General features: G+C 35.6%; 1 protein-coding gene across 5 annotated transcripts in view; it reads right to left on the bottom strand.

Annotated features, from left to right (window-relative positions):
• The window catches only part of PAM (peptidylglycine alpha-amidating monooxygenase), a 126,956-nt gene that overhangs the window by 71,436 nt on the left and 39,339 nt on the right, over positions 1-16,181 (bottom strand). For 4 of the 5 annotated variants that reach the window (XM_085214215.1, XM_085214217.1, XM_085214218.1 and 1 more), the window contains exons 2-3: positions 1,967-2,475; positions 786-906 (exon numbers count right to left, since the gene is read on the bottom strand). In XM_085214215.1, the coding sequence (XP_085070341.1) occupies positions 786-906; positions 1,967-2,058 (213 nt within the window). In that variant the 5' untranslated portion in view covers positions 2,059-2,475. Of the gene's footprint in view, positions 1-785; positions 907-1,966; positions 2,476-8,473; positions 8,602-16,181 lie in introns of all 5 variants that reach the window. The other variant, XM_085214216.1, reaches the window with a different exon arrangement.

Raw genomic sequence — 16,181 nt, 5'->3', positions numbered from 1 at the left:
ATCTGCAACAATGAGTCATCATCTACTGCAGCACAACATCCTACTCTTTCCAAGCATCTGCAGCCCTTTTAAAGAGACGTGTCTTTTAATGACATATATAGTCCCTGCATTGCCTCACTGAAGAAAATGAAAATTAAACATTGTTTATTTGCTAAATAAAACTTCATCTGAAAGCGACAGCAGAATTTTAGACTTTTAATGTGAATCTCAAAAATGCTGACGTTAAAAATTAGTTCTTCATTTTTACTGTCTAGGTTCAGTGGAAGATAAGCTACGTCAAAACACAAAGAGTATACTGATACTACTTCCTGGAATATTTCAACATTTTAGAATGTTAAATCAAAAGTATTATTCTTGTAAAAATGCTTTCCAGCATTCTCTCTCCGCTTGTCAAAATTGCAATAATGTTCAATTTATTGCAACTAAAATTGAACTGAGAAACTATCTGAGATTTGGTGTAAACTGCAATTTTAATCTATCTTACCAGCACAGCTGTCTAAGTTTCATTTTAATAAATCTCATAATTGTTTCAATAAGCTCTAGCAATTAATTGTAAGAAATCAACGTATTAGAAATAAAATTTGTCAGGTGAAATTATTTTTCTATTCTTTGAAACTCTTTTTCAGATTTCTATTTCTCACTGGACATGCCTATTACCTATTAAAGTTACCCTTTTCTTCATTCACCTTACGTTAGTCATACTTCTGGCAAGACTTTATATCTCTAGCCCATGGAAAAAAAAATAATACAATAATTGGCAAAAAGAAAAACTGTACTTCTCCTACCTGCTTGGGTGTCACTCCAGGCATGCGAATGTCCAATGCGAAATCTGACAGTCCAAATGAAATAACTGGCCTGGTGCTTCCAAAGCATTCACTGGAAAGAGATCTAGTAGCATCTTTATACCTTAAAAATAAACAGGGAACATAAAGATAAATATTTATTTTTAAATATATTTTAAAAAGATCTGTATTAGAAATAGTGAAGAAGTCTGACAACACAGGAATCCAGGAATTATTTGGAAAATTCCCTCCTTATTAGCTCACAAAAACATCTCCATTATCAAGCCATTACTGAAGTAATTCCTGTGAAAAAATTAGATGTATTAATCTCATCTAAATCACTGTCTTAGGTACATAGATGTACAGATAAAGAACTAATTCACTAGTATCTGTCAAGTACTATTAATCACTCAAGACAGATTGTTGTTTTGTTTAGGAATATGTATCTGCTGTATAATTCAATAAGGAGAGGGTTTTTTTGTTTTTTTTTTTAACCTTCCAATACTATGACATTTATAGCAATTCCCACTGCCAGTAGAGAAGCAAAACAAGTTTTAGAACTTCACATGAATATCAAACTCTATACTGATGGCAAATTAAAAAAAAAATAATATTAATTGAAAAATGAAAAACACAATACAATAAAACACTTTTTGGAGAGCTAAGAGGCTGTTTCTCTTGTATTAACTAGATTAAGTTTGTCTATTCAATCTTACAGTCACTTATGTTTATTCCTTCCACAATATTTCCAAGGATTCAGCAGTTTAAGATGATTAACTTTTTTTTTGCTGTTGGAACAGCTTTTTACATTGCAAGCTAATAAGAGCAGGGGAAATTTAATTACTCACTGTGTAAAGACTCAAATACACCTGTGGCACTATGTAACACAATGTATTCATTATTGTTTTTATCATCCCAATGACAGTCATTCTTAACTTCTATTTTAATGAGCTATTTGTGAAAAAAAAAACAAAAAAAAAACAAGTTTGTCCTCACTATGACAAGAGTGACACTTCAAAATTTCGCAAGTAGAACACAGAACAAGTGAGCAGAACCAAACAACCAACATGCACATTTTTTATCAAGGGCATGCTTTTTCATACATTGATTGTATTTCCATATAAAAGCGAGGGCAGCACTAAGAATCATGCACTCAACACATTAGATCTTTCTGCATAACCCACCTCTTGAAGACAGAAAGTGAGCTTCTGAAACCCAAACAGATGCTTTGAAGGACAAGAATCAGTATTAGCAGGTTGTTAATGAGGCCAGCCATGTCCACCTGAAGTTCCTGGCCTGATTAAGGGACCAGAAAAAGGGCAGCACAGCTCTATCAGCTGTGATCCTGACTATTAGGCGGCAGCAGCATCAATTCATTACTTCATTATTATGTGCTCTGCAGGCATCCTCCAGCTTCTGACAGACCATCTGTCTTGGAAGGTGATGCACTGTAAATCGGGAAGGTGGATGATGCTATGTTGTCTTTATTACTAGCTGTAAAAATCTGTTGAAGGGTTTTCCCTTGGAGATAGATGAGACTGTGCCTTTGTCCACTTAAGGAGCTGAAATGAAGTAGCACTCCTGATGCTTCCTCCCCAGGTTGCACAGTTAGATTTGTGTGCTCTGTATCAGTCCACGGTGCCAGAGACACACAGTAGCATCACAGAAACCAGCATCAGTCATCTTTTAGAACCTGTAAAAAATAGAAGAGGGTAAAGGATGACTAACACATTACAGCATCAGTTCTCAGCAAATCCCTGTTGAGAGTTTTTGAAACATTAGTAGGTATTCTCACAAGGTACAGCCCAAGCCAGTGAAGAATGCACCTCATTTTAGTCCTCTCCCACTCATCCAGAGTCAGAAACTGAAACATTCAATATGGACATACAAAACTCACTCAAGAATACATTTTAAATAGCGCAAAGAAAAGAAAAAAAAAACACCACCAAAAACATTAGTAAGCAAAAGGCAAAACTATACTTCATATATACAACAGTATCATATAATGTGTTCTGCATGCAGCTAGAAGAGCCAAACAGTGGTACAGCAAAAATCAAGCTCTGAATTTTAAGAACTATCACTAAAAGTTTCTGCATTAGTAGCAGACTGGGATACTTCATTTTTAAAACAAAAATAGAATACCATACCATTCTCTCTTAATGTACCTGCTGCTTATGCACCGTAGTGCATAACTGATAGTAACAAACTGTTCTCAGAAATACTAAAACAAGACTGCTTTACACTACTTCTATACTGTTTCTATATTCTTCTGTTAATGCTATTTCAGCTTGAGACATTACTATTCACATTGCTTTAATTAAATTTAACCTTAACGGCCCTTACCTTGCTACACTGGTTGATTACACATTTCAATTTCACAAGTTCACAAGCATTTTTTTTAAGAATGCTAGAAAATAAAAGTGTGCATTACTGAAAGAAGACAAAGAAAGTCAACCCTTCAAATGTGTTAGCAATTTGTTTAAAATAAACATTAAATAAAATATAAACACAAAAAAACCCTATCCTTTGGATGCTGAAAACACAGTGAAAATATTGCTATAAAGATGAAGAAACAAAGGATTCTGAAACTCCTGAGTCACTTCCCATCTCAGAGCACACGCACGGAAAAGGATTCTGTATGAAAAAAAGTGCTTCCGGACTGAAGCCCACACTGGCAGCTTGCTTGTATAGCAGCTACACTAAATTTGCACTGAGCAATGTGCAAGAGGCGCTAATTCTAAAATCTGATTAAATTAACCATTATAAAACCCAAATATTTTATTCACTGAAAGATGACAGAAGATTCAGTCACACCAATTAAAAATAGACTCTTAGATCTGAAGTTGCCAAAAACATGCCAAAACTGTCCAAAATCATTCATGAGAACGAATGATACAACAGTAATTCTTTTTCTTTATGTAAATAAGGCCGTCACCATCTTCATAATCTTGACTACTAAACTATGGAAAACTGTAAAACATGTCGAGGACTGCACTATGACAGAAAGTCTATATATATATAGACTTGTAAGATGCTTCACAAAAAGTAAAGATCTGTGTAAAGATGTAGAGCTTCACTACTTTTTATATGAAGGTATGATTATGCAATAGAAAAAGAGCAGCATCTTTGTAAGCCACCTGAAAATTCTAGCACAGCTTAAGCATATTTCCATATAAGAAAGGAAAGCTAGTTATTCCAGGCAGAAAAATAAACATACGCTGATGAGATTTTCACAGACAGACATGCAAAAAACAAAAAACAAAACAAAACAAAAAATTAATTACTTCTCATAAGAACTGAAAACCATGTTACACTCATCTTCCTAACAATTAGGCTGAAAATCAAATTCCCCCCAAAAAAGAAAAGTGAGGGTTGTTTGCACAATACTGATTGAATTTGCTGCATTTTTTTTTTTTTCCCAGCAAGTTGAAAATGAGTATTGATGCATTACATTATGCTTTGATTGTTTTGTTGCTTTGTGGCAATTCTTTGTGCTAATTTCTCTCTGTATAGATTTTCATCAATATACTTTAGTTTCTTTCCTTCTATAGTAATTGTGAGCATAAAATGGTTGGAAAACTACTGAATGTGTCCCCAGACACATCAACCAAATTATCAGCTGCTTAAATTGTTGTTTGATTATTGCAAAGTTGAACCTCCAAAAAAAAACCTTTCAAGTTCTATTCAACAAATATGCTAAGCTGTAACAAAGTAGGAAGTTCAAGGCTGGATTGGATGGGGCCCTGGGCAGCATGGTCTAGTATTAAATGGGAAGGTTGGTGGCCCTGCATGTGGCACGGGGGTTGGACATTCATGATCCTTGAGGTCCCTTCCAATCCTGGCCATTCTGTGATTCTGTGATGTGCTGGGACTTCTGGAACAATGCTCTAACTTAATTTTCTGGAATATGAGAAGTTAACTTCCAGTGACTATAACTTTTTTCCAGCTTTAGGAAAGACTGAGATTTTTTATAAGAAGTCTGCTACACACAGCTACTTGGTATGTAGATTAATAAAAGGAAGCCATGGAGATGAGCATTTACAGTCCTCCCACATTCTGCAATATGAATGCTTTGTTTAATGCATCTGGTACATAACATATGGCTTCTGTTTGTCCTCACAGTGTGATGTTGGGTTAAGACTGGGAGATGGGGGTAAGGAGGAGGAAACAGCTCTGACTCCACCTGGAGAGATGACATAATTGATATCAGACAAGGAGTAAAAAAGTGAGGATGAGAGATTCAGTAAGATTACATGGTTACTTCAGTTCATTAGATGGACATCCTGATACTACTGTTCTGCTTTCAATTTAAAGTAAGAGTTTCCAAGGGAATGGAAAAAGTGAAGTAAAAAGGATGTAATTAATGACAAATGCTATAGTGAAAGGAGAGAAAAGAGAGATGGAAATTTGCTCGAGCCGTATAAACATGTTATTTTATCCACCATGTCCTATACAAACATAGTAGAAGACACATAAAAAACACACAAGTATAGAAAACTAACTGCATCCAGCAGGAAGAAATCTTACTGAACAAGCTGGGGGAAAAAAAAAAAAAGAAAAAGAATAGGCAACGAAGGAGCTGGAATTCAAAACAGAATTCAAAATAGCATGCAAAATTAAGTAATGATATCTCAAAGTGATTTCATAAAAATTCAACTGCAAATCTTAAAAAATCCTAATTCCCTAATAATGATCCATTCAAAAAACAAACAAACAAAAAAGCCCCACAACACCTTCTGACAAAGAAAGCTCTGTATTAACCACAGCCTTATAAAGCATACTGCAATAATTTCTTCGTTCCATTTTAGTGATTTTACACACAACACAAACTGAACTTGCCGCAAGAAGCCTCATCTTCAATATCCGCTGTCTTCAAAGGAAAAATAAAAAGAAAGCTAAACAGTATTGATCTGAAAGCTCAAAGGCAGTAAGTTCTCAAAGCTGAATCTTGTTTCATGATTCTTACGCATTGAAACCATGGAATTGAGCCAGGACAACTTGATTTCTGTCTCCAGCTACAGCATGCAAGAATCAAATTTTCAGCTATAGCAGGGAAGGCCATGTTTCATCTCACACTAAACATGAAGCTTAAGCAATGAGAGTTTGCCATGTTTAGATCATAGTTAAAAAGTAAGATTAAATTCAATGTTTGCAAAAAAACAATAGTTAGACAAATATGGCAAAATAGTGTTATATTCAGCCTACTGCACAGTCTTACATTTTGGAGGGGAGTATTCCTTTATTCTCTATCATGATGTTTTGCTTACATCATCACATAGTCAATCCTTCAGAAAAAAAGAAAAAACCTTCAGAAAAAAAGAAAAAACCTTCAGAAAAAATGCTCACACCCACAGTAAGAGAAACTAGCCCTCTTCCAGGATGTACGTCTTCTACTTCATAGTTAGAAAGCAAAGCCTGAGATTTCTCAGTGACAGTTGTGAAAGACCAAGCATTCTTCACGATACCAATAAGATTAAAGGAACCAAGGTTAAACGGTACCAAGGATTATTTTTCTAAGGATTTTGACAGCAAATAGTGAAAGTTCTCTTTCTGCATAGGTCTCCATTACTTTTACTATGCCACTGTCCATGCAGTGAAATCTGTAAGAAGATGGCAGGAAGGCCAGAAAAGGAAAAAAAGAAATATGATTGCTCTTATTGTTGTTTTTATGAACAATTTTTTCTACAATTTGACAGGCTGAGCTTAAGTAGCATGAATAATTCTAAAATAAACATTTGTGATAATAAAACCTACTGTTGATTCCACTGGAAGAAGTACAGCATCTATAATTTGAATAAAGAACTACAACTTGAATTTTCTGTATACTACAGAAGTTTAATTGGATGATTTCTAAACAGATTTATACTCTGCAAGCTTTCAGAATATACTGAATTTGGACAATATGTTTTCTCCCCTATTTGATGACTAGTATTAAATGAAAATTTATACTAAGTAGTGCTAAAGAAAAAAAACTGACTACTTGAATACTTAAACTCATTCTGAGTGATTTCATTGATTTGTTAATCACTTGTGAGTTCTTCATTACATGGAGCATTATTTCCACAGAATTGTAGGGATTGGAAGGAACCTCTGGAAATCATCAAGTCCAACTCCCTGCAAAATTAAGTTCCCTACAGTGGCTTGCACAGGAAGATGTCCACATGGGTTTTGAATGTCTTCAAGAAAGGAGACTTCTCTGGTTAGCCTGTTCCAGTGCTCTGTAAACCTCAAAGTAAAGATTTTCCTCACGCTCAGATGGAACTTCCTACGTTCCAGTCTGTGCTGGTCGCCCCTTGCTGTTATACTGGGCACCACTGAGAAAAGCCTGACCCCATCCACTTGAAATCCATCCCTTAGATCTTTATAAACATCGATAAGATCCCCTTCTCAGTTTTCCTTCTATTCTTCAGTCCCAAATCCCAGTCTTTCCTCAGAAGGGAGATGGTCCAGGTCCCTAATCACCTTGGCTGCCCTCTACTGGAGTCTCTCCAGTGGCTCCCTACCTTTTTTAAACTGAAAAGAGCCCAGAACTGAGCCTGTTCCACCATCTCACCACCCTCTCAGAGAAAAGTTTCTAATCTAAATCTCCCATTTAGTTTAAAACCATTCTGTCTTGTCCTATCATTACCTGTATGTGAAAAAAGTTTATTTTCCTTTAAGTAACCAGAAGTTCACAGTGAGGGCTTTTACAGCGTTGTCTTCTCGAAGAAAACCGAGCATAACTCCCTCAACTTCTCTGATAATTTTCATGGCCCTCCTCCGAACCTGCTCTAACAGCTCTGTATCCCTTCTGCATGAGAGACCCCAAAACTGGACACAGCACTCCAGATGGGGCCTTGCAAGAGAAATGCAAGGGAAACCCTTGCCCTGCTGGCCACTCCTAATGCAGTCCAGGATATCGTAGGCCACCAGGACTTCTGAGTCCTTCCAAAAGAGTGAAACTGAGAAAGTTCCTTCCTTCTTGTGGAAGTCAGATCTTCTCAGAACCCTGAAGACCAGATAGAGCTCATTTAAAATGCCCATGCTGCCTTTTAAACACATTTGAAAAGCATTTTATTCAAAATAAATCACCTTGTAATCCTTCTGCTTTGTCCAACCATCATACAAGAAAAATTTTCTTGTCAAGGAAGATCAGTGCTTTTCACTGAAAGACGACATCTTAACTAAATGCTAATTTCATATTCTGAAAAAAAAATGAACAAGTTGGATGGCACTAATTACTTGCTTAAAAGGGAAAGCACATGAGAATTTTCATCTTTCATTTTAGTATCGAGATCATTATCAGTAGCACAGAGCAGTAATAATAAAGGTTCACTGAAGTGCCCTTTATCTCTCTTTTTTTTTGTGGAGAAAAAAAGAATTTACTGAGGGGAAAATCTTTCAAGAATTTGGATTAACCTCCAAGGATAAATCAAAGGAGAGATCATTAAAAACATTTAAGTTAAATTACACATTGTGTGCGAACAATGAATTAAATTCATTGCATATTTCATCACCAGAAAGGACTTCAAATCTTGCTTCCTTGTGCATCTAGTCAAACAAGAACAAAAGCAACATTTTTCAGTCAGAATGTGCAGGAGTTTGTTCATGTAGCTATTTAGACTGCTTTGAACTGGCTGGTTCTAACAAAGCACTATGCGAGAGGCAGCACAAGGAACTGGACATGCGGTGGTAGGCAACAGGTGACTTACCAGAGTGGCCCATGCAGCATTCCCAGCAGGTACTCCCTGCCTGTCACTATGGCATATCCATTCTCCTCCTTCTCCTTTTAGGCTGCTGAGCTGAACTAGCCCACAACGCTAACAGATGAATATAAGCACTGGAAAAAGATGAAGGAAACAGGAAAGTGTGTGCTGCTAGGAGGGAAAGTCCTCAATCAGTGCTAGTACCCCAGCCTATTCTCCCAGCCTGGCACCACCAGACAGAGAGCTAGGTTATTTACATGTGCCCTGTGTGCCTGAGGAACACCCCCTCACAGCCTGGACATATCACTGACCCTCTGCACAACCCATGCAAATCCACCTGAACAAGCCTCTTTTAGCAGGGACACACTGTTAGATGGAGACAATGGAGGGAACAGCCTTTAAAGAGGCAGTGAGGCAGCAACTACTATTTAGTTCTTAGTCTAGCATCTTCTAGTAAAATATTTAAGAGAAATCTAAGGAACAGGGTTGTAGGTACACCACACCCCATCCCCATCTCCACCTCACTTTCCCATCCCCCCCAAAATCAATTACCAAGAAAACCAGAACAGTTTTGCCTTCTACTGTAGTAGGATAGTCTCCACTACTACAGACTGTGTGGGTACCACACATTAGTGTGGTAGTGTGTAGTGTAATGACCACTACATTATCATCTAAGATAGGCTGCATCTGTTGGAATACATGTGATTGGATAGACTGAGACTTTGAGTATTTTAGCTCCATTAAAATAACAAGTAATTTTCATTCATTAAAATACATATATTTTTAAAGTTTGTGAGTGTAATACAAAACTAATCTTGCACCATTTCCTTGTTCCAAAAGGGCCAGATAGTAACACTACTTAAATAAATGATAATGGGAAGAGTGAGAGAGGAAAAAGCAAATCATTGAACGTAATTCAATTTAGCAGTAGTTAACAGCTGGACCATTTAAGATCAGAAAAAGCAGAAAACTGAATTTTCTACTATTATAGTTCCATTTCTATAGGATGAACATTTTTCTAGTTGAATTTTCACTATCATAAACTACAATAACGCTAATAGTAAGGTAATAAATGCAATAAAGTTGACTAGTATTTCAGCAGAACATTCAGAGGAATTTTTTAAAAGTAAAAATGAAAGTTAAAAATAAGCAGCAGGTTTTCTGTACAGTGTCTACAGAAGCGGAATGTATAGGACAAAGATGAGTTTCTTTACTAAAACTCACCACTATGCATGGGAAAGTAAGTTCACAGGAAAGGGCAGAAGAAAAAAAAAGGAGAAAGAAAAATATGCAGAAATGAAAACCAATGTAAGAACCAAATGCTGAGAACATATAAGGCTCTGTTACACAGAAAAAGTCAACATCTACTCTTTTCAAACAAACGACAAGTCGGATGAAATAATTATCTTCTGTTAAAGCCTGATCAAATTTAACAGAGCCAATTAATACTCAAAAAAGGTCAAAGCTTCCACAGAAAAATAAGTTTGTGTAATGGATATCCCTTGTTAAGAATGATCTCTGAAACCACCCTTAAGATTTCAACAGTACTTCTTTAAAAAAGTATACATAATATAACAAAACTGACAGAATAATGGAAAACACATTTATTAAAAAACAAAGTCTCGTGAAAATAATTTAACCACTAAAAACAGTAAACATACAGTTTGTTTTTGAAGAATTTAGCATTGGAATTTAGAGAAATGTAACAGACTATATGCCAAGAATTGTATATACACAGAGATTTCATAAAACAATATCCTGCCTTAGGTGTGGGCAAGTTAAATATAAACAGTAGCATAAGAAAGTGAAGCCATTTCGAACACTGTACGCTAATATGGAAAACCAAACAAAAATCAAGCAGTGAAGCAGTTAGAAATCAGGTGAGAGCAAGGAAACACGCAAAAAAAAAGTCTATGCCCCAAGATGGTACAAATTTTGGGCACAATTCCATATATGACAGCCAACTTGATGACTTAATGGGTAATGTTGATAAAAGAATCTCTCAATAACATTTATTTTGTCTTTGTATGAAACATTTGTAGGAGTAAAAGGAAATTAGTCGCAATCTGTCTTGAGAGAGAATATAAATAGTGGTAATGACTGATACAAGTTTCACTATATTTGCTGTCTCAAAGCAAAACAAGCAAAACAAGACAAAACAGACCGAAGCTTGAGCAGGGGAAATAAATCATCAGTTTTAGTATCACACTGTTCTGGATATGCCCCCTCTCTCTGAATGGTCTGTGAGGGGAGACTCGAGAGTATGTATGGAAAGAACTTCAGACTCACTCAGGCTTATTCGCTTCCAGAATAGAGTGCATCAGGGTGCTGCATTCCCAGCTGGCAAATGCTATTCAGCTACAGAGGAATGAGGAGAGGTGATGCAGGAAAATTTATACCACGTGTTGCTTTCTTGAAACATTTTGTTTTTAGACTCATTGCTAAATAAATGGAATTGCTACCAAATAAATAAAGGAAATACATGTAAGAGAATTGGATGTGAAATTAAATCTGCATAGGACTGGGAAAGAAAGATTACTATTTTCTAGGATTTAAGAAAAAATATGTTTTAAAATTTATTTATGTAGAAGTTGTTTTCAAAGTTTAGGAAGCTTTCTTAGTTCAACAAAATGGCAAACTGAAATTGTTTTTAATCTCCTTTTTTTGTATGATGTAGAGAATAGTATAAATCCAAGACTTTTCACTAAGACTCGTCTATCTCGGCTTATGCAGCATACTTAAGAGGATGGGCACTTTTAATTCTTATTTCTTTTTCTTCCTATGCTCGTTCAGACAGGAGCATATATGAGTAACAGGTTAGATTGAGCAAATTATCTCCCAGCATGGTAAGCTATTCAGTTACTTTATCACACACTTTTGAGATTGATGACACTTGAAATTCTAAAAGCTTTACTTGTTACTCCCATTTTTGAGTAGCATTAGGTTTTACTCACTCTCAAAATCTTGCTCAGCATTAAAAAACAATCCTAACTAAAAAAAGTTAGACCTTTTGCCAACAGCCATGGTTCATACCAATTTTTGAGTCTTCTTGGTAATTCCACAGTCTTTGAGGAATAATCAAAGCTATCATCAGCAAACTTACTGCATATGGTTTAAAAGCAGATGTATATTTGATCGGATGAAGAGAAATCAGATAATGTCTGAACACACAACAAGGAATAAGAGGCTACTACTGACGTAAGTTTTTCACATGTCAAGCCTGGGTACTGTCAGTGCCAAAAATAAAGATACACTGTGTTTTAAAGATCTGGCCTTCATTAAACCATCTTGGAAGCTCTATGAAATCAAGTGCTCTAAAACCAGAAGATACATTTGTTTTATTTATTTTTGAAACAAGGAAGTTTGTTAACAATAAATCTGTTAATATGGACACGTTCACTTAGTTATTCTGAACCTTACAAAATTTCACAACTACGCAAATTTCAATTCCTAATGTGTAAATATCAACAAACCATCTTTGCTGTGTGAAACAACCGCACAGTTTTGGGAGTACTGAACTGCAATAAGCATTGTTGTACAGGGGTAAACAAATCCAGACAGCACACACAAATCTACACTGTGCAATTCTGCTCACCAATGTTCCAGAGTAATTAAGTTCTCACAATTAAAATTCTTCTTTGCATATATATACACAAATTTATAATACCAATAAAGACAGTGAAACAAAATTCTAAGAAGCTCCACTGCACATTAGTTCCTTAGGACTGGGCCTTAGCACGTGTGCTGTAAGCATCTCATCTCAAGCACGCTTGTATTACTTATTAAATTGATCCCCTCCAATTAAAAGTAACAACAACAAAGAGCTCATCAGCTTTAAAGACAAGATTCAGTTCTTTGCCTCATTGTTTATTGCCATTCTTAGCGAATCTTATATTGGTATCGCAAGGAATTTGCCCTTGCCTGTTCCCACTCAACACATCACTGACAAAAGCAATAGTTTGGTAGGTAAAAACAAACTTTTTTTTTTTTTTTTTTTTAATTTGAAATAAGATTAGCTGACAATAAGTGTATGCATTACATATAGTTTGCCCTTTTCTTCATAATGCAGTCTCTCTTCTGTCCTATTTCTGAAGCAACTATTTTGATTCTCAGGGTGCAGGTGGGTTTTAGCAGTGACTTGTCTTGTCAAAACACTGTCTTTTATTAAGCGCCATGTAACTGATTTAGGCCAGAACTCCATTCTGATGCTTGCTAACTAACAGATCCTATGGAAGAATGAAGTGACGCAGGAAAAACTACCCCAGAAGTTACCAGAAGAACTACTGGCATCATGGCTTGATAAACAATGGCAAAAGGTAGATATTACAGGAAGCAAGCCTTTCAGAACCACCCAAATTTAAAGATAAGTCAAACTTGGAAGAAAAATACAACTTTCTCCCTACTCTCATTCTAGTTACAGAGAAACATAATTTTATGAAAAGGCATTAAGAATAGCCTAAACAATACTATCACTTATAGCCTACATTAACATTTATGATACGTATCTTCATTTGTCCATGCTCCTCCCCCCTGATTAGGTCATTCTTACTACTGACCATAGCTTAGCGTCCTTTGTCAACAATCAAATTCAGATTAAATGTAGCCAGGTTTTAGGAACTTTTAGGAACTTTCATCTATCTAATTTTTCTTTGAAAGGGTGAAAGCTTCAGTAGTGGTAGCTAGGGAAAGAAGAGATAAAGGCCCTCACGTAGTAGATAGAAATAGCAGTAAAAAAGCTAAAACAACAACCACTACCAAACCAAAAAACACAAAAAGCCTGTAAAACACCCACCTGAAATGTAACTTTTTTTAAACAGAAGTTAATATTTCCTAGCTAGTTTTTTTTTTTTTTTTCCCAACATATCTTATACTGCATAAAATATGAAAAAAGCATTTTGTTTTCTTACATAAAGTCCTCCAGGGGCAAGAAAATGCTGGAAAAATAAACAAATAAAAATCAATATGGAGCTTTTTGAAATCCTCTATTAAAAAATACATGTGTATATATATATATATAAAAATATATATTTTTTAATAAAGTACTATCTATTGAGCTATTTTTTCAGCTGTTTTTCCCTACAAATACTTTTGAAGTGCTAAGCAAAACATTATGTAGATTTTAGCATAAAAATTATTTCTAATTTCACTTTTACTTAGAAGTAAATAATTTAAGCTGAATTCCCAAAACTGAATCCCAAAAGACTTCTAAAGTATCATTCTTTAAGGTATTAAGATTGAAATTTTTCTGTTTTGCTTGCAGCTCTCAAAGATGGAAGTTTTTAGATCAGCATTAAAAATCATTTACGCAAACACTTCATTGTTCTGCTTTAAGTAATTTTTAACTACTAAGAAAAAAAACAATATATACTTTCTTACATACTTTGATATCAAATATGACCCCAATTTTTTTACCAAAAATTTTGCTCAGCATGCAACATAAGTAGATCACTTATGCGCAGGTACATCATCAGAAAGACTACTACTTACATTAGCCGTTGGGAATTGTTAATGTTTTCAACACTATTACTGTTTCAAGGAATGAAGCACTTTGGTCCAAAGGGTTACATTAATCGACTGTTATTAATTAATTGCTAGGCAGATTATTTCTCTGACTAAAAAAAAAAAATCAATAGGTGTGAAAAGAAAGTTAGCTAGTAAACCCCAAAAATGTTTGTAAAAATCTGATCATACCAGCTAGTCCACAGAAACTGGGCAGCTAAACAGTGGCAATGGATAGAAAAGGCACATTTTAGAATTACACATTCATTACACTTTTGAAACTATGACGTTCATATGGAGTTATATGAACTGGAAGGGAACAAAGAACATTGCAAAATCAACATGATGTGCAGTGCTTCCCCGTACTCACCACTTCCAACAAGATTTGTAACTTTAGAAATTACAAATTTACCACAATCTGCTCTATCTGAACTGCCTTCTGGCACTTCAAGCTTGAAATTAAGGTACAGCAGAATCTATTACAACAAGGTGCAGAGTAACTTCAATTCAAAGATGGAATTTAGGTGACAAAATAATAAAAATAGACAGCAATTCTGGAACTTCAAGATCAGCAAGGGCTAATTCAGCTGAAATCCTCAGGACATCATAAATGTTAGAAATGGGAGAGCAGAACTCCAACAGCTAACCATTGGCATCAGCAGAAAGTGACATTTCTTCCCTGGTTCAAATTGAACTCTACCGTACTCTTTTCCCCAGGGTCCTTTCCAACTCAATCCATTCTGTTATTCTGAAAAACTGCTGTATGATTACAAAGCAGAAACATGTACCAGAGGTACAACAGAACACAGTCCATGAGCCTCACAAATAGATAGAAATGAAAAGTTGGAAATAGGAACACAGGAAACCTCAAGATACTCCATGGTCTAAATCCTACTTGGTACCCAGCAACTACAGCATCGGAGACTGCTTGTGAACGAAAAATAAGGGGTACTGAATTTAGATATAAACATCTTTCTTAAAATTAGGCTTCAAAACTCAGTGCCGATTTTCTCTACACAAAACTAGATTTACCGTGGCAGCTACTCATGCCAGTCCATTGAGCACTTGCAATTTCCTCTAGTAAAACATTTTTACAATCATCCTCTTATGGCTGTTTAATGGTTTGTATAGAGTCCCATTGTTCAGGAGGAATACAGAATTATCACAGAGTGCTGTTTCTGTGCAGCGAATGAATGCCATTTCTAAGTAAAGCTTTCAAGAGGGAAATCTGTGTTTTGTACCAGCAAAGATCACTTCTACCACTTAAATAAAATTGGTAAGGATCTGATAAAGTGCTGTGATTAATCACACAAATGGTGGCTTTTTCACATAATACTTGAAAGCAGAGGTAACTCCAATGCCAAGCAACTGGCTGACATTTGTTAAAAAAAAAAAAGCACTTGTGTAATGGAAGATTAGGCAATGCTTACATATGATATTTACAAGAATATCATATAAAGAAAGAAAGAAAAAGTATTCAGTATTAAGATAACACCAACAATGTAAGAACAGCTGGTCAAAACATTGAAAAGAATGGGAAGGAAATGGCCATTACCTTGTAAAGTTCCTTGTAACTTCCTTTGGCCTTACACTTTTTCCTTCTCACACATCTTTCCCTAAGCCTGGAAGCTATCAACAGGCTTAGCTATATATACATATATGTAGGCATACAAAAAAAGTGAGCGGCATAGAGATGGGGAAATGCAGAGAGATACTGTGGAAACAGGAGGGCTATGTAGATGGATAATAAGGAAATTTGTTACATTCTTCACTCAGTTGTTACCTGGTGCAATTGCCAGAGATTTTTCAGTTTTCCAACATGCAACAACTGGATGTCTCATCTTGCTTAATGAATAACTTGTACTGTACTTTTGTACAGTCCTCTCTTCAAATCGTTACTGCATTCTGCAACCATTGCATGTCACCATTGAACAAAAAGACAACAGAAGGTTTTAGTAAGGCCTAGGTTCTGAACCTGCCTGTTTAAAAATGTTAAATAAAACCAATTAATAAAAAAATCCAAACTCAGACCGTGGACACATTAGGTATCCAAACTTGAACTAAAAGATCTTTGAAGCTGTATCTGTATGGTGTTTGAAAAAATGAAGGGAGCTTATAAAAAAGATGGAGATCAACTTTTTGCACAGCCTGATGATGACAGGACAATGGGGAAACGCTTTGAACTAAAAGAAGCAATAGTCCAGTTAGAAAGAAA

The sequence above is a fragment of the Meleagris gallopavo genome, chromosome Z (assembly GCF_905368555.1).
Source record: "Meleagris gallopavo chromosome Z, MGAL_WU_HG_1.1, whole genome shotgun sequence".
Lineage (NCBI taxonomy): Eukaryota > Metazoa > Chordata > Aves > Galliformes > Phasianidae > Meleagris > Meleagris gallopavo.
The sequence above is the reverse complement of the archived record's forward strand: the minus strand, read 5'-3'. Positions and strand labels throughout refer to the sequence as shown.